This window comes from Thrips palmi, unplaced genomic scaffold (assembly GCF_012932325.1).
Source record: "Thrips palmi isolate BJ-2018 unplaced genomic scaffold, TpBJ-2018v1 HiC_scaffold_16, whole genome shotgun sequence".
NCBI classification, from domain to species: Eukaryota; Metazoa; Arthropoda; class Insecta; order Thysanoptera; family Thripidae; genus Thrips; species Thrips palmi.
The window spans coordinates 9,236,431-9,254,546 of NW_023144625.1; the positions used below are offsets into that span (position 1 = coordinate 9,236,431).

Sequence of the window (18,116 nt, forward strand, 5' to 3'; positions counted from 1 at the left end):
ACGGCAATTTGTTTTTTTTCCACACCCGGCAGGGTGTAGCGACAGCGACAACGACCCGGCGTGAGGCTGGCTGCTGGCTGGCTGGCTGGGCTCGGCCCGCCGGCCACGCAGCCAGGCAGGCTGGCGAGAAGTTGTTTGTGGCTTTCCACATAAACTCGGCCAAAGCCGGTGCAAGCCGCGAGACGCAGGGCGAACGAGGAGCGGGGCGGCCCGGCGAAGGGAGGGAGTGTGAGAGAGAAAGAGGGGTTGGTGGGGAGGGGAGGGAGGAATCCACTCAAGAAATTAAAACGATGCGGAAACACACAATCAATTGCCCGGGGCGCCTCGCTGTCTTTATTCAATTCAATGGCTGAGCGTCCCGCCCGCTGGCCCCGCCAGCCTCGCCGCTCCGATCAAAAATTCACGGTAAATCTCGTCGAAAGGCCGACAAAAGGAAAGAATCGCCCCATAAACGTGATGAATGCGAGGGCGGCCATTTTTCCAGTGGGCCGTCTTCCTCGTCCCAGGACGGCGGGCGGCACGGAACTCGACATGCGTCCCTGCCGCATAGGGCGCTTCGGGCTGTGTCTCTCTCAAAGCATGGCAGAAGACTAAAATCGCGTCACAGATTCTCGAAGGAAAAACAAAACAGAGAAAGGAGCTAGTAAGTGCTCTTGGCCTGGAGAAATGCTCGCAGCCTGGAGAAATGCTCTCAGCCTGGAGAAATACTCTCAGCCTGGAGAACTGCTCTCGGCCTGGAGAACTGCTCTCGGCCTGGAGAAATGCTTTCAGCCTGGGGAAATACTTTCAGCCTGGAGAAATGCTCGCAGCCTGGAGAAATACTCTCAGCCTGGAGAAATACTCTCAGCCTGGAGAAATACTTTCAGCCTGAAGAAATGCTCGCAGCCTGGAGAAATGATCTTGGCCTGGAGAAATGCTCTTTTGGCCTGGAGAAATAATCTCAGCCTGGAGAAACGCTCCTCAGCCTGGAGAAATGCTTTCAGTCTGGAGAAATACTCTCAGCCTGAAGAAATGCTCTTGACCTGGAGAACCAGTGCATTGTCACCACACCACACTGCACCCTGCACTGCTGCACGGACTCCTTGCCGGTGTGCTCGGCGTGCCCCTTCCCCTCCCACTGACTCCCATCCAGCGCGCCGAGCACGCCGCGACAAATCACCGCGTCCCTGCGACGACAAAGTGTGCCGCAGTGAACTGGACCTAATTACTAATCGATCGCACTCGTCCTGCCAGCCACCTACGGCAGAGTCGCTCCCGTCGCATCTGTCTCTCTCGCACCCACACGGGACGCCCCATGAGTGCGAGAGAGACAGAGCGACGAAAACGACTCTCAGTCTGCTGGACCGTGAGGACCGCGACGACCGCGGCGCGGCACGGCACCTCCCCCCTGCCCCACCCCGCCACCATCTTAACCCGGCGGAGTGCAGTACATTACGCCATAGTAATGACCGCTGTCCACCCTCACCTGGCCTGTGTGTGTGTGTGTGTGTGTGTGTATGTGTGTGTATGTGTGTGTTTGTGTGTGTGAGGGATAGAGTGTGTGTGTGTGTAGTGGTGCCAACGATGTGCCCTGAGTGCGGCCATTACGCTGCACCCGGGCGGGTACACTGTTCGGGCGGTCGTCCTGGTCCTCCCGGAGGCCAAGCTGGCCGAGCTGGCCAGCCCGCGGGCAGGCCAGCCGGTTCGGTCCGGAGGTCCAACCAAGCGGAGCGAGCGGAGCACTGGAATGCAATGGAATGCCACTGGGGCCGCGCTGCAGACTGAGAGTCGTCTTCGTGGCTCTGTCTCTCTCGCACTCATGGGCCGCTCCGTATCGGTGCGAGAGAGACAGAGCGCCGAAAACGACTCTCGGATGCAGTCTATACTGCCCGCCGCTTCTTTTATCTCTGCCTCGTCGTCTCTCGTCCAGCGCGGGGACCGTTGTAACAGTGTGGTTGCGTTTTGGGCCCGGCCGGGGCGCGAACCCGGGTCGCGGTGGTCGCGGTGTCCGGCGAGCGACCGCGGCGATAATCGGATGCGCGACCACCGCGCGCCGCCGCAGCACTCAGCGGGTCCATTAACGAGGGTTTAGGGTTTAGCGGCGCGGGTTCGGCCCGGGTTCCCCGAGCAGGCCATCAGGTCGGTCTGTCTCTCTCGCACCCCTGCGGGCGCTGCGGCGCGCCCCGTGAGTGCGAGAGAGACAGCGTGCAGGGCGGCGCCGCGAGGCACACGCAGCCGTGACCGCGGCAGTGTCAGCCCGACACCTCGGCCGCCTCGGCCCATCAAACCGGGCGTCGCCATGGCGTCGCGTCGGACGGCCGGGGCGGGACGCGTGCGAACCGCGCGCCACAGGCTGCCTCCAAACAGTCTGTCTCTCTCGCACGCCACGGCGCGTCCCGCGTGGGTGCGAGAGAGACAGAGCGACGAAAACGACTGTAGGGAATAGTTCGCCAGGGCCGCCGGGACACCGCTTTGGAGACAGCCGCCAGGGGTCTGTTTGCGCCCAGAGTGCCCCCTGGGCCTGGCCTCGCCTGGGCCGCCCCGCCCCGCCGCACCCCGCCGCACCCGCCCCGCCCCGCCCCGCCCCGCCCCACCCCGCCCCGCCCCGCCCCGCCCTACCCGGCTCTGCGAGTTGTCCTCCCCATCCCTGCCTAAGTCGTCAACCGCAAAGTGGGGCGAATCCACACTGACCACTATGCAACACTGTCTGGTGCTGGTGGCGGAGCCCACCGCCGCGCCAATAGCCGAGAGAACCGCAAAAAACAGTGTCGTGCGTGTCCATAAGCTCCAACGCGTCGATAAATACGAGTCGACGGGAGGAATAAAACGTGGGGGTGAGGTGGGATCGAACCCGCAGCGTTCCGCACCGCAGGCAGTGACCATAGCGTCACGGCTGAGCGGACTTTCCCACGGGTGGCGTGTGCGGCAATGCGTGTGCGCGCTCGGGGCCGCCAGGACGTATGTGAGCGCGGCGTGGGGGCGGCAGCGGCGGCGCGGCAGGGTGCGCTCCACACGGCCGGCTGGGACTCAAACGACCACCGCTGACCGCAAAGCACCACGCCGCCGCAGCAGCGCCCGCAGCGATCTCGCTCTGTCTCTCTCGCACTCGTGGGGCGCGCCGCGGCGGTGCGAGAGAGACAGAGCGACTGGCCTGCAGGTGGGGCCGCGGTCGCTCATTAATTCCGAATCAAACGGAACACGCCGCCGCGCCGCCGCCGTCGCCGCACCGCATCTCGTGGAGGTGACGTCATGCGGCAGCGGTGGTGACGTCACCGCCCCGCATTCGACAATGAAAAAGGAAGAGAAAAACACGAGAAAGGAGCAAACGAAGCGCGCCGGCCTGTCCGAAACGTCGTCAGCCCCCGGGCCACCGCCACGCGGCCTCCGCGCGGCACTGCCCCCGCGGCCCCCGCCACGCGTGTAATCGCCTTTCGCGACGCCTCTGGCTGCCTCTGGCTGCGTTGGCAAATTCCTGCGCCGGGCCGCGCCGCACTCCTAAATCCGCCATAGCGGCCCAAACCCGCCTGCATTCCGGAACGCCGAGCCGCGCCGAGCCGCGCCGAGTAACAAAGGTAGAAATAGTAAGTCCGGCAAATCCGGCAAAGCGCGCGGAGCGGCGGCGGCGGGAGGTTTCGTAAAAGCAGGAAATAGACTTCTGGCCCGGGACAGCCGGGCGGGCCGCGAGATAAAAGCCGGCGGGAAGTTGGCAGCAGGAAAGGGGGGGGAAGGGGGGGACTACTTCTACTTGGCTGGCACCACAAAGGACGACGCCATGCCACAATATGTGTCAAGCTCCGAAAGGGCTCCTCCCGGACCATCTGCCGCTGCGCGCCGCGCACGCCGAGAGGCCGCCCTGCAGTTAACCAGGCCGCTTCATTCAGTGGGGCACGCCCAGGCACGCCGCGCACGCCACCGTCGTTGCCAACATCGCGGCAGCAACCTCCCAAAAATGGCGCGATTTTGTTTTACGACGGGGATTTTCACAGCGCCGCGACGACGCACAGTGGGCCAGAAGACCTGTGGTGCAGGCGGACAAAACTCGAGAAGCGTTTTGAGCTCCAGAGTGGCTAAACAGAACTCGAACAGAACGTGTGACCCCACCAATGGATTGCTCTCCGAACGAGGAATAGATTGGTGGGGTTCGGTTGGTGTCCTCTTTAACGACTCTGGAGCTCAAAACGCGTCCAGAGTTTTGGCCGCCAGCGCCGGTTTTCTGGCCCACCGTGCGCAGTGGACGCCCAAAGTCAGCAAAAAACCGCTACTTATAGTGATTTAAACCCCTCTTGACCAACTTAGCGAGGACGATGCTTCCATGCTGGACGTACCAGCGTGACTTTAGTCTACGTAGATCGGTCTGGATCCAAAGTATACCCTCTGTCGTGTCGAGGCTCCGAGCGGAGCGAGACGGAGCGCCACCATGTTTTGTACGTGGATAACTGCACTCTAAATGTAGGGTGCCCAGTAACTGGGCGCCTTTGTCGCCTGCCCCACTTTTTAGGGCGCCAAATGTCGCCCAGTTTCTGGGCACCTTTGTCGCCTAGTCTTGGGTTGGACAAACCATAAGGAACCTACCTTCACCCATGGCTCAGCAGCGACTAAGGTGCCAAAGGTGCCCAGAATCTGGGCACCTTAGTCGCCCAGGAACTAGACACCTGTGCATGCTCTGCCATGGGAGAGGGCCGGTTACTGCATGATTAGTCCACCCCGAGACTGGGCGACAAAGGTGCCCAGAAACTGGGCGACATTTGGCACCCTAAAAAGTGGGGCGGGCGACAAAGGCGCCCAATTACTGGGCACCCTACATTTAGAGTGTGGACAAATGATGGAACAAGGTGGTTCTGAGGTAATCGACTGTTTACTGTTTGACTATTGCTGACTCTACATGAACTTGACTCTTACATGATACAACCGTTCCGTCTCCCTACATCTTCTCGCACACTCCTACCTGCACCTCGGCTCGACCGCGACTGCCGGCCTGGACCATGGCGGACCCTAAGCCGCTCCGGGGACTTTCCGGGCATCCCTTCGCACAAGGCGGTGCTCGCAGGCACACCAACTTCAGACTTACTGGCGGCAACATGACAATATTCAAAATGTGTATTGCTACACAATAACCACTGTGGTCTGCGGCGCGCGACTCGGCCCAAGTATTAATCAACAACTCGGGCGAAGTGGGGGAAGGCGGCGGCCGCCTTGGCCAGGGCCTTGGCCGCCGTCAGCGAAATGCCACCTGCCGGTTGGGCTGCCCGGACCGGAAGCGCGCCGCCTGCACTGCTAATAACCGCCACTAAGTGGCAGTGCGCGGCGCGCAAACTTGCTCGGGCAGCGGGGCGGGGCGGGGCGGGGCGGGGCAGGGCCTCCGGGACGAGGTCCTCCCTCCGGGGCAGCGCCGGGCCGCGCGGCTGTTCCGTTTGTCTCACTCACCGGGGGCAGTGGGGTGGGAGGGGGCGATCCGATTGAGTCGTGAGGCCTCGGCGGGGCGTTGGCCGCGTCGGCCGGGAGGCGGATCAGGGCCGCTAAGACACACGTCTCTCTCCGGCGTGGTGTTCAACAGGGCGCGGCGCGGCCTTGCGGCGCGACGCCCAGGAAGCGGCTTATTTCCAGGCCCTTTCCCCGGGAGGTACACTGCACAGGAAGCTCTGGGCGACACTCTGCGGCCCCGGGAGCTCGCCGATGACGACGCCTTTTCGCTGTAAACTGCTTTTAGTGCCGCGAGAACGCCCCTAATCGCGATACGACGCCGCCACACTTTTATTCAGCACGATGCCCTGCTCGGGGCGGGGCGCACAGTGGGCCAGAAGACTCGAACCGAACGTGTGACCCCACCAATTGATTTCTCTCCGAACGAGGAATCCATTGGTGGGGTCACTCGTTCAGTTCGAGTCCTGTTTAGCGACTCTGGAGCTCAAAACGCTTCTCGAGTTTGGTCCGCCCGCACCGGTCTTCTGACCCACTGTGCGGGGTGGGGCGCGGTGCGGCGGGGTTAAGGAGATGGAACCGTGGGGCGTCCCGACACGTCTCGTCTCGCAAGCAGGCCGGGCCGGCCGGGCCGGCGGGGCAGGCCGGGCAGCCCTACAAGGGTCGTCGTGGCGTGATCTGCACGCAGCGCCCCTAAGGGGCCTCGGGTCTGGGGGCCTCGGGGCGTCTCGGCGCCCCAAGGAGGGAGGACGCCGGGGACAGCGAGGCGAGGCGCCAGGCTCACCAGTGCTTCCGTCGCCCTGTCTCTCTCGCACTCGCGGCTCGTGCCGCTGCGGTGCGAGAGAGACAGAGCGACGGAGCACTCGGAGTCAGCCAGCAGGCCAGCTTGGCGTCGCTTGGCGGCGCTTGGCGAGGGGGACCCCCTGCGGAGTAAGCAGGGTCAGTCCCAACGCGGGACGGGGGGGGCGGGGCGGGGCGGGGCGGGGCGGGGCGGGGCGGGCGGGGCGTGGCGTGCCCAGGAATACGTTAGGCGAGGAAATTGGCCGCCAGAGCCACCCCACCTTGGCAGGCCGTTGGTAATGAGCCTGTCTTCTGCGTCAAGGAGGGCGGTAAAAACGAAGCGGGGAAAAATAGACTCCAACCACCCACACACCCTCACGCGCGCACGTGTACGTCGTACAGGCTTGCGCACGCCCACGCACACAGACACCTTCACACACACACCTTCACACACACACCTTCACACACCTTCACACACACACACACACACACACACACACACACACACACACACACACACACACACACATGACAAGTGCTCGGTAGGCTGCGATTACAGCTGGGCTGGGCTCGCCACGGCACGGCCAGGCTGGGCCAGCGAGGCCGGCGGTGCTTCGCGATTTACGATACGGCCTTTATCAAGATGAGCGATGAAATGATCCTCCCGTCATTCCGCCTGGGCCCGGAATCATTTCGGGCCTGCTGGCCTGCCGCTGGCCTGCCGGACTCCCAGAGCCGCAACGTCCTGATCCCGTGGCTCTCGCACGCACACACGCACACACACAAGCACTCCCACTGCCAACGCACACAAACACACACAAACCACACAAACACGCGCACACACACACACACACACACACTCTCTCTCTCTCTCTCTCTCACACACACACACACACCTACACACACGCACACACACACACACACACACACACACACACATAAAGAGGCCGGAGGCCGGACCGGCCGCGGCAGAGGTTGGAAAAGGGGGAAAACGTCACCAATCATATTTGTCCGGGATCAACGCTAAAACCGTCCTGTCCTGATGCATCTTCATTTCTCATATACGATGTCATAAAAACTCTCCGAGCTGTCCCCCCGGCAAGCCTACTGCTGCTGGGCCCGTACGCACTGCTCACACAGACACACACGCACGCACGCGTGAGCACACACACACTCACACAAACACAACCCTGGGACGACCGGGGGGAAAGGTCCGGCTGGACCGAAGCCCAGCCTAGGGCACACAAATCCAATGCGCCCCCTTTTACCCCTTAAAATCCACGCAACTTGAGCGCGGACGCTCGGCAGAGTCGTGTGTGTGTACGTACACTGGTCGGATGTGTGTGTGTGTGTGTGTGTGTGTGTGTGTGTCCGTGCGTACGCTGCAAGGGGTTGCGGTTTGAAACCGCTGGCAGATTGGCCAACAGCGCGGACGGTCATTGCGAGGGGTGTCTTGGCCGGTTAGGAGTGCGCCGCAGCATTGTATACATGTCACCGCGGCCTGCTGCTGCCAGCTCGGCCAGGCCGCCAGCCAGCCGCCCAGCCAGCCAGCCAGCCGGGCAATAGTACCTCGAATGGCAGCTAATTAGCACGGCGTCCTTGGCGTGTGCTCCGCGCTTCGCGCTTCGCGTCGCGTTGGATAGCCAATTTCAAACCGATCCCCGCTTGAAAATGAAATGCGCGCCAAAGCGAAACGGGCGTGCCAACCTCCGACCGCCAAATGAAACCCTCCCGGAAGTACCCGCCGCCGCCTCGCCGCACTGCGGAAGCGAACCGTGCGGTGATACTACGCTGAATTGATTTGCTTAATTAACGTTTAATTTGCACCGCGTGCGACGACTTCTTGGCGGCGAGGAGGCAGCGTGCCCTCCGCGAGGACGGCTTCCCCGCCCGATTGGCCCCACTGCAGCCTGATTCCGAGAGTCGTTTTCGTTGCTCTGTCTCTCTCGCACTCCTAGGGCGTCCCGTGGCGGTGCGAGAGAGACAGAGCGACAAAAACGACTCCTCGCGGAATAGCAGTCACACTGCCGACAGGCCAGAAGAGCGCGTCATCGAAACATAAACAAAGGAATGGCGCACCGCGTTCGTTTTTAGCAGTCGCCGCCCCGCCGAGCTCCCGAACGCGGCGAGCGCGGCCCCAAGGGCTCGCCCTCAATCACCATCACGCTCTGTGGAGTACGCGGGGCGGGGCGGGGCGGGCGGGGCGGGGCGGGGCGCACTATGATCTAGAATCCCGAAAACGCGGAAAAAATTCGGAAAAACAAAAGTGCTCTGATTTGGCTCCCGTGTGGCTGAAACTATACTCGAATGTCCATCTGACAAGAATCAAGTCAAGAAACACCTTGGTCGGTCGCCTCCGACTAATGGAAGGCTCCCAAAAGTGACAAATTTGTCAAACTTGACTAGACGTTTGATGACGTTCTTCGTTGAGGTTCAGTCCGTCCTCGATTTCTCTGGGAAGGCGAGTTTGAACCCTCAAATACTATATACCATTTAAAAGGTCTTTTTTCAGGCTTTCTTTTGCACTATAGGATGTTTTTTATGTGTCATTCTCGGATTAATGGCGAAGCCGGAAAACATCTTTACACAATTTGGCAAAATTAGTAAAATTCGAATTTTTGCGAGAGCCGGGATGAAAATGGCTGGGTTTGGCTGGGTTCAGGTGGTCGGTTTTCAGTAGTCCGGTCACCATACTTTGATAAACCATCGGCAAATGCTGCGACCGCCTGCGACCCCGGGATTTTATAGCCCTCAAATATGGTTTTTTTTTAGGTTTTTTAAGACAAAATGCCATCCGTGCCTGCCTTTCCTCACACATGGACACATACATATATAAAACGAACGGGCTTCAAAAGTGCTATCAAGGACAAATGATCCACGAAGCGGAAGAAGGGGTTAAGTCGAGTTGAATCCGTGCACTTTTTAAAGGCCTGAACCTTACAGGTGGGAGAACAGGTGGGGAATGTCATCTAAAAATACATGCAAGAGGATGGGACTTGTCTCACCACACTTATTTTTGGACCAAATTTTCGCTCAGGTTTACTTGATAGACTGATAAGAGGTCACTGAATCAACTCGACTTAACCCCTTCTTCCGCTTCGTGGATCAAATATGTATTTACCCTTGGTTATTACCGGAAGTGAACTCAAAATCACAAAAAATAGGCAGAAAAATGCCGAGATTGAGAAACGTGATACAGAAAATGAACTCAAGGACATCAGAAGTGAGTCTACAGGGTGCAAATGGACATTTTGCACGGATATTTTGTACATTTTTTTTCGTTTTATACATTGAATGAAATTCAACTGGTTGTTGTAAACCGTGTAAAATTCAAATATTTTATTTAAAAAATTGAATGGCAGAGTAAAGCCGCTTCACCGTTGTGTTCCTTCTTTTACACCCCTCCTTTTTACAGAGTAAAGGTCCCAGACCTCGAAACTAGTGCCAGCAGCTCTTAACCCGACTTCAATTATCTTATACAGCAATGTTTTAGCAATTTTTAGTCTTTTTAAGGTTTTTATGCAGTTTCTTTAAAAGCACGTATTCATAGCTCAAACCTAATGTCGGATTCGGATTCCTCCCCAAAATACACTAGAGGAAGATTCAAGGCCGTAGGAATTTTTTCCGCGTTTCGGGATTCTAGATCATAGTGGGGCGGGGCGGGGCGGGACGGGGCGGGGCGGGGCGGGACGGGGCGAGCACCGCTAGTTCGCGCACACATGTGCACGCCACGCTTATTGGGGCGCGCAATGATTTGGTGAACACAGCGGGGCAATAAAGGAACGCGCCACCATTTTTGTCGGTCCGGGCCGGCAGACCGATTCCGAGAGTCGTTTTCGTCGCTCTGTCCCTCTCGCAATCATGGGGCGCGCCGCGTAAGGTGCGAGAGAGAGAGAGAGAGGCGGAGTGACGAGAGCGACTCTCGGAATTAGTCTGCCGGCGGGCCTCGGCGAGGTGAGGGATGGCATGGGATGGCGCGGATGCGAACGGCAAGGGGCCGAGGGGGGGGGGGGGGTAGGCACACGATCGGAACAATGCACAAGGCCTGCCTTTCATGGGGCGCACTGCTGCGGCCAACATCAGTCGGCCGCGAAAAGCACAACACCACACAACACCGGTCAAACCGCTCGGCTCACCACCAGCCACCACCACCACCACCACCAGCCTCGCCGACGCACGCGCCGCACCATTGCGTGTACAAGCGTGTTCGTCTTTCTCTGCTTCTCGCATAAAAATTGAAAACGAGCAAAACACTCATCAACACATATGTTTGCACACGAGCTCAAAAGATGACCCTATTAGTGGGAACTCAAAGTCGTGCACTCGCGGGTCCGTCCGTCGGTATCGTCACAGCACCCGGCGGTACCTCCTATCTACAAACGCTCATAATGCTGACTCCTGGACAGACCCGCTCATCTGAGGAGCCGTGAATTGAAACCGCTCAGCTACGGCACTCCGTGAACAAACCGCTCACCTCGGCGCGGGCTAGACAGACCAGCATATCGCCGCGCGGCGGGCGCTGGTTAGGTTTATGTTGCCCCTCGTATTTACGTTATTTTTAGGCCGATCCGGGCGCGCTTAATGCAAACCTTGGGTGAAAATCAAAGTTCTAGTGCAGACATAGCAGCGATTCAACTTGTCGATCTAAATAAGACTAAGCGCGTAAGAAGTACAATGTAAATCTGGCAGCCGCCGCCCGTATTTGAGAAGTAAAGCGGTTTCGTTCAGCGCGCTCCTGAGGTGAGCGGTTGTGTACGGAGTGTGCCAAAGCTGAGCGGTTTCATTTCAGGCTCCCTCAGGTGAGCGGATTCATTCCGGACTCGACATGCTGAGCGTTTGTAGATAGGAGGTACCGCGAGGGTCCTTTTCACTGCTCTGTCTTTCTCGCACTCACGGGACGTCCCGTAGAGGTGCGAGCGAGACAGAGCGACGAAAACGGTTCTCGGAATCGGTCTGCAGGTTGGCAAGCTCTGCTTTCACTGGATGGCACGATTCAAATCGACTAACGACGTGCCGCCTCAAAGGGCCACAGCAGAGCGACCATTAAATCGCACAGCGAAAAAAAAAGAAAAAGAGGTCAGCGGAGAAAATGAGGAAAAAAGGTGCGAACAAAGTACGTGTCCAGTTGGCACTCTCGCGGCCCGCGAATGCCTCAACCGTGACGCGACACAGCGACACATCAAAGACAAGACCTCATTAGTGGCTGCTGATTTAATTACAACGTGGCCCACAGCAGGAGGACCTCCAAGGCCGGACCCAGTCGCTCTCTCTCTCTCTCTCTCTCTCTCTCTCTCTCTCTCTCTCTCTCTCTCTCTCTCTCTCTAGGCCCGACGCCCCCGGCGGCCTTCGCCCTCGTCATACCTGGCCGGACACTCTGTGTTGTCGTTGCCACCCACTTGCCCCGCTCACACTCCATCGCCTCCGTCCGTCCTGCAGAGGACCCGCCGAACCATTCCGAGGATTCGATTCGTCGCTCCGTCTCTCTCGCACCCGTACGCGACGCCCCACGAGTGCGACAGAGACGGAGCCGCGACCCGCCGATCCACGCCGCGGGCAGCTCGCACAAATTTCCTCCCGCTGCGCCCCGCAACGAGGAAGAGAGACAACAGAGGATGCCCCGACGTCCTCACGGGAAACATACACCGTAAAAAAATTCCGTACTTTTGTACGGAAATGGTTCAGAAAAATATAGTACGGAGGTACGGAGAAAAGTATGGAACGTTCCGTACTTGCTCCATGGGAACCCATGTAAATGGGTACGGAAAAAAATGGGTACGGAACGTTCCGTAGTTGGCAAGTACGGACGGTCCAGGCAAATTATTGATCAGACATGTTCCGTACTTTTTCCGTACTTTTTTCTCACAGTGTATCCAACTCCAGTCCTCTGTTTTTCAGGAGACTCTCTCTATCTCACTCTCTCCGACGCGATCCCTCATTCCTACAGCACAGTACTCGCGCAAGCCAAAAACAAACAACAAGAACAAAACACAGCGGAAACAAATGTAGCACGCAAGCACGCGGAAACTGTAATCATGTAGCAGCGAGCATTGTGGCGTAGGCCCGCTTGGCCGCGCGTTAGGCTGAGTGGTGGAATGAGTGTCGGGCTGTATTAAAACCCATTTAAAGACCGTCGCCGTCGTCTCCTTGTCGTCCGCGGCGAACGACGACGCAGTGCTTCAGCAGTGTTGGCAGCGTCCCGACATAAAACCGGCGATTTTCTGCGCACTCAGACGCGAGGAGGTGCAGCGGTCCCATCCAAGCGCCTCCTCCACCCTGACTGGCCATACTGCGAGTGGGAGCTTGAAGTTGCTTGAAGCTCTTCTCCACCGGTATAAAGTGTCACCTTAGTAAGGACGGCCATGTCTCGTTTTGCAGTGCAGGCAAGCATGTGATGTGTCGTGCCCGAAATGGCAGACGATCGGTTGTCGTCTAGCCCGTAATGGTAATGGTAATAGCGAGGTAGGCAACGCTCGCGCTTCCCAGTGCAGCGTGTGGCCTATCCTCCGTTGCGCGGGCGCTGAGCGACATCCTTCACACAGTCGTAGGCGCGCCTGCCGATCGGCGATTCAGAAGATCGCGGTTTGTCGCTCCGTCTCTCTCGCACCCTTGCGCCGTGAGTGCGACAGAGACAGAGCGACGAAACGACTCTTCTGCATTGCTCGGCTGCCGCACAGTGGGCCAGAAGACCGGTGGAGGCGGTCGAAATTCTAGACGCGTTTTGAGCTCCAGAGTCGCTAAATGGGACTCGAACCGAACGTGTGACCCCACCAATGGATTGCTCTCCGGACGAGGTGTCCATCGGTGGGGTCTCACGTTCGGTTCGAGTCCCATTCAACGACTCTGGAGCTCCAAACGCGTCCAGAGTTTTGGCCGCCTCCACCGGTCTTTTGACCCACTGTGTGCCGCCCGCAGTGCGCGAGGCGGTACGCGACCGCCACCGTCGCCAAGGCGGCCAAGGCGGCGCCCCGAAATACGGCCGCTTAAGCCCTCCGCGTTGCCGCTCGCCTTGCCACGCGCAGCGCCGTATAAAAATACGTTATCTGCCGGGAAGGGGCGGCGGCGCGAAGGCGGGGCGCGAAGGCGGGGCGCGAGGCGCGGAGGGCGGGCCAGATTGAATTTGCTACCATACTTTGCGCGGGACTTTACTCCGCCGCCCGACGACACCACCGTAAGTCGCCGGTCCCGGCCGCGGAGCTGCGCGGCTCTGCGCGGCGCCAAGCCGAGCAGGCGAAGCGGCCGCCACCTTGTCCGGTATAAATCGCCGTACTCGATATAAGCAAGACGGAGTGACGCGCCGTCATCGCCGCGAGGCGGGCGCACGCACGCACAGTGGGCCAGAAGACTGGTGGACGCGGCCAAAACTCTAGACGCGTTTGGAGCTCCAGAGTCGCTGAATGGGACGCGAGCCGATCTTGTGACCCCACCAATGGATTGCTCACCGAACGAGGAATCCATTGGCGGGGTCACACGTTCGGTTCGAGTTCTGCTTAGCGACTCCGGAGCTCAAAACGCGTCTTGAGTTTTAGCCGCCGGCGCGCCGGTCTTCTGACCCACTGTGGCACGCACGTCGTCTATTTACCCCCGTGCACGCGGAGAAGGGTGCCGTGGTTCGAGCCCCGCCGCCGGCCGCCGCGCCACACACGGCCAGCTGTTTGTTTTCCCGGCCGTGCTTGACTTTCGCCTCCTACAGGTGGGCAGGCCGTGGGCAGGCCGAGCCAAACAGCTTCCTCCCGGACGTCCGAGAGAGAGAGAGAGAGAGAGAGAGACAGCCGAGTCGATAAACGTCTCGTAATCGCCGCCGAAGTCGTGGCCGTCCTCCCCGCCTGCTTTTCTTGGCGACGACGGCCGAGGGGGCGGGGCGCGGCAATTACGTCGCCAGCCAGGTCGCCGTCGTGGCGCACCGGGGCCATAGCGGCCGCTGAGAGTCGTTCTCGTCGCTCTGTCTCTCTCGCACTCACGGGGCGGCCCGCACAGGTGCGAGAGAGACAGCGCGACGAGAACGACTCTCGGAATCCGGCTGCAGGGCCGAGCCGGGTCGCCCACCGCGCCCAGTCCATTAGCAGCGCGCCGAACAACTTGCCAACTCGCGCCGCCTTCTGTATGCAGCCCTGCATTGAGTGGGGCACCCTTTCAGGCGGCGGGGCGTGGCGGGGCGGGGCAGGGCGTGGCGTGGCGGGGCGGGGCGGGGCGGGGCGGGCGCGGGGCGGGGCGGGGCGGGGCGCGGCGGGCGGGCGGGGCGGGGCGGGGCGCGGGCGCGGCGGGGCGTGGCGGGGCGGGGCGGGGCGTGGCGAGGCGGGGCGAGGCGGGGGCGGGGACCAAGGTGCCCAAGGCATGGGCGCCCCAATATTTCGTCGGCTCAGGGCGGCGCCACGCCTCGCGCCCCGCCCACCCGAGTGCCCGACCGCAACGCGCACTAGGGCCAGTGGCATGAACGGGCAAAGCCCTTACGCCTCGCTCCTTCAAGGGCCGCCGCCACCTGAAGGGACCTGAGAGGCGTTCGGTTCGCAATCACGGTCCGCCCGCCCCGCCCCGCCCCGCCCCGCCCCGCCCCGCCCCGTCCGCCGGCGCCCTTCGAGCGCCGGCTGAGAGCAAAACCAGGTTCGGCGCCCAGGCCAAGCCCAGGCCAAGCCCAGGCCAAGCCCAGGCCAAGCCCAGGCCAAGCCCAGGCCCGACACGCTAACGCGGTGCATTGTGGCCGTGCAAGGCACCGTGACGCCTTCCGCACGTGCGGCAGTGACGGAATCGTGACACGCTCGTGACGTCATTGTGACGTCATTGTGACGTCATTGTGACTTGCGTCACGACGGCGCGGAGGCGGTCCTCGGCGAGGCGCGTCACGTTGGCGACGGCAGGCGCGCCTCTAACGACTTCCAGTGGTCCGTGTCAGCGCGCGTCGGCGCGCTGCCTCGCCGTGGGCCGAGGCCGAGGCGGTGGCGCACAGTGGGCCAGAAGACCGGAGGAGGCGGTCAAAACATCGAACGCGCTTTGAGCTCCAGAGTCGCTCAATGGGACTCGAACCGAACGTGTGACCCCACCAATGGATTGCTCTCCGAACGAGGAATCCATTGGTGGGGTCACACGTTCGATTCGAGTCCTGCTTGGCGACTCTGGAGCGTCACGCGTCTCGCATTGTGGCCGCCTCCACCGGTCTTCTGGCCCACTGTGTGGCGGTGCGCGGTGCGGCGCGGTGCCGGCTAAGCGTTTGTTTGAGAGACGTCCCATTTGCGTTCCCAAGAGGACCGCTATCCGTTTGGCGCGTTTGTCGTGGCGACGGGTCGCCGCTTTGGGGCGGCAACGAAGTGGGGCCGGGCGTGTCCCCCCCCCCCCTCCTCCTCTCCGCTCTCCTCCCCGCAGACACGTCTTCAGTTTCCGGCTCGGCTGGCAGTGCCTGCCTCCCTGCCTGCCTGGCAGTGAGGACGACACGGCGTTTGACGAGAGCGCCGCCGACAAGCGAAGCGGGGGCGGGGGACGGCCCAGCGCCTCCAAAGCCTCCAGAGGCGCCGGCAGAGGCCGTGAAGGCAAGAGGCTGGACGCCCCCGGCGCGCATACCGGCACGACGCTCGGCTAGACGCTGGACTTGTCAACGCGCAGTGGGCCAGAAGACCGGCGGCGTCGGTGGCCGAAACTCTAGACGCGTTTTGAGTCGCTGAACAGAACTCGAACCGAACGTGTGACCCCACCAATGGATTGCTCTTCGAACGACGAATCCATCGGTGGGGGTCACACGTTTGGTTCGAGTCGCATTTAGCGACTCTGGAGCTCAATCGAGCGTCCGGTATTTTGACTGCCAGTACCGGTATCTGACCCACTGTGCAACATCATGGGTCAAATACCCCGCTTTTTGTTTGTTTTCGATGGTAGTGTAAAGTGGTACTCACCGGCTCGGACCCGCATCTCCCTGCTGAGGATGGTGCCCGCGGCGTTGGAGGCGGCGCACCGGTACGTCGCGGTGTGCACCTCGGAGGAGTAGAGCTCGCCGGGGAAGGCCGGGAAGTAGAGGCTGCCGTTGGCGAGTACCTCCCTGCGGGACACAAAAACACGAGGCGTCTTAATTTTGCGACAAACCCCTCTCGGCTTTTAGCGCCATCATGTCCTTGGCGCGGAACGCACGCCCCCGCCTGCCGCACCACAGTGGGCCAGAAGACCGGAAGAGGCAGTCAAAATTCCGGACGGGCTTTGAGCTCCAGAGTCGCTAAATGGGACTCAAACTGACCGTGGGACCCCACCAATGGATTGCTCTCCGGACGAGGAATCCATTGGTGGGGTCACACGTTCGATTCGAGTCCTGCTTAGTGACTCTGGAGCTCAAAACGCGTCTTGAATTTTGGCCGCCCCCACCGGACTTCTGGCCCACTGTGCGCCCTCGGCGCCCCGTCAAGGGCTTACGCAAGGTAATGGCGTGCTGCCGAAGAGGGCTCAAAATATTTCACAACTTGGGGCCAACTATCTCCGGGCCCGGCACCCGGCATTCGCCAACACCGCTCTAGCCGCTCGCGGCGGCTCGGCTTTGGCGAAAATATTTGACTTGGAAACCGCCTGAGGAGTCGATAAACTTTGGCCGCGGCAGGCGCCGCCCCGAGATGGATCCCCGGTTCTAATTCGTCACCCCCCGCCCCGATACCCGGCGCACTGCACATTACTCGGTTTGCCGATTTCGACTTTTCTCCCAGGGAACAGAAAACAGGACTTCACCTTCCCGTCAAGCTGGAATGGTGTTACAATAACACCATCATCGCCCACGGTTTAAGTTAGCGTTTCTTGACGGCAAGGCAAAGTGCATGTCAAACCATGTCCATTTCACGAAAATGATATCGTCGGATGCGAATTTGACACTATGTACGTAGCCTTATTCGGGTCATGAGGAGTCACCGGAGCAGACTATCTGAATGCCTGAACCGAAACCTTCGTAATACGAAGCAAAACTACCTTCATATCATGCTTCTGTTATTTTCTTCGCATGCGGGAAAGTTTTTCATAAGACATTCAGTGTGCACTGTGGGAAAAAAGTACGGAACATGTCTGATCAATAATTTGCCTGGAACGTCCGTACTTGCCGAATATGGAACGTTACGTACTTTTCTTCGGTACCCATTTACATGGAGCAAGTACGGAACGTTCCGTACTTTTCTCCGTACCTCCGTACTACATTTTTCTGTACCATCTCCGCACAAAAGTACGAAATTTTTTACAGTGTGGGGCGTGCCTAAATTTCGTCAATCTTCGCTCACTTGACGTCGGCAGGACCTTTTCCAGTTCCCTGGGCTACCTTTGAGTGTGAGTCGTCGTTGCAACGCGTTGGTAACACTGCACGAGAGACCTGTCTCTCGCGCCGCGCACTTCCCGCGTCGTTTTACGCCAACGCCCCGCAAAACAACCTGTTCCCTCGCCGGGGCCGCTACACGCTGTCCCGATCCCCAGGGCCCCGCCGGCGCCGCCAGCGCACATACACGCGAAAGACAATTTGCATAGAGCGGGCACATGCAGCGTTTTAGTGGACAGCGTCGCAGCGCGCTGTAACGACTCCGCGAGGAAGGGGCGGTCAGTGACTCGCCAACAACAATAATTGTCCGGCTCTATTCCTTTGTTTTGTTGTTTTTATCCGCGGCCTTTTCCCCTTTTTGTTCCGAAATTTATTTTCACGACGCACTGCCACTAAGCCATTCTGCCGTGTCAAGGTCCATTTCGTCGGACTGCAATAATGCCGCATTTCTCTCTCTCTCTCTCTCTCTCTCTCTCTCTCTCTCTCTCTCTCTCTCTCTCTCTCTCTCTCTCTCTCTCTCTCTCTCTCTAATGGATTAACGGCCCCATTTATTCGCAGGTTCATTCATTTATTCATTGAGCACTATGTCGTTTTTCCTTCAAAGGACGCCTGCTTCACGCGTCTGAGGGAAAAAGAAGCTTCCCTTGGGGTTGAATAACAACATCAAACCGGCGTTAGT

At 59.8% G+C, this 18,116-nt stretch overlaps 1 protein-coding gene across 1 annotated transcript in view; it reads right to left on the bottom strand.

Moving 5' to 3' along the window:
- Positions 1-16,002: 16,002 nt before the first annotated feature.
- The window catches only part of LOC117642976 (Down syndrome cell adhesion molecule-like protein Dscam2), a 5,776-nt gene continuing 3,662 nt past the window's right edge, over positions 16,003-18,116 (bottom strand). The window contains exon 3 of the mRNA XM_034381612.1: positions 16,003-16,198. Coding sequence (XP_034237503.1) covers positions 16,003-16,198 — 196 coding nt within the window. The remainder of the gene's footprint in view (positions 16,199-18,116) is intronic.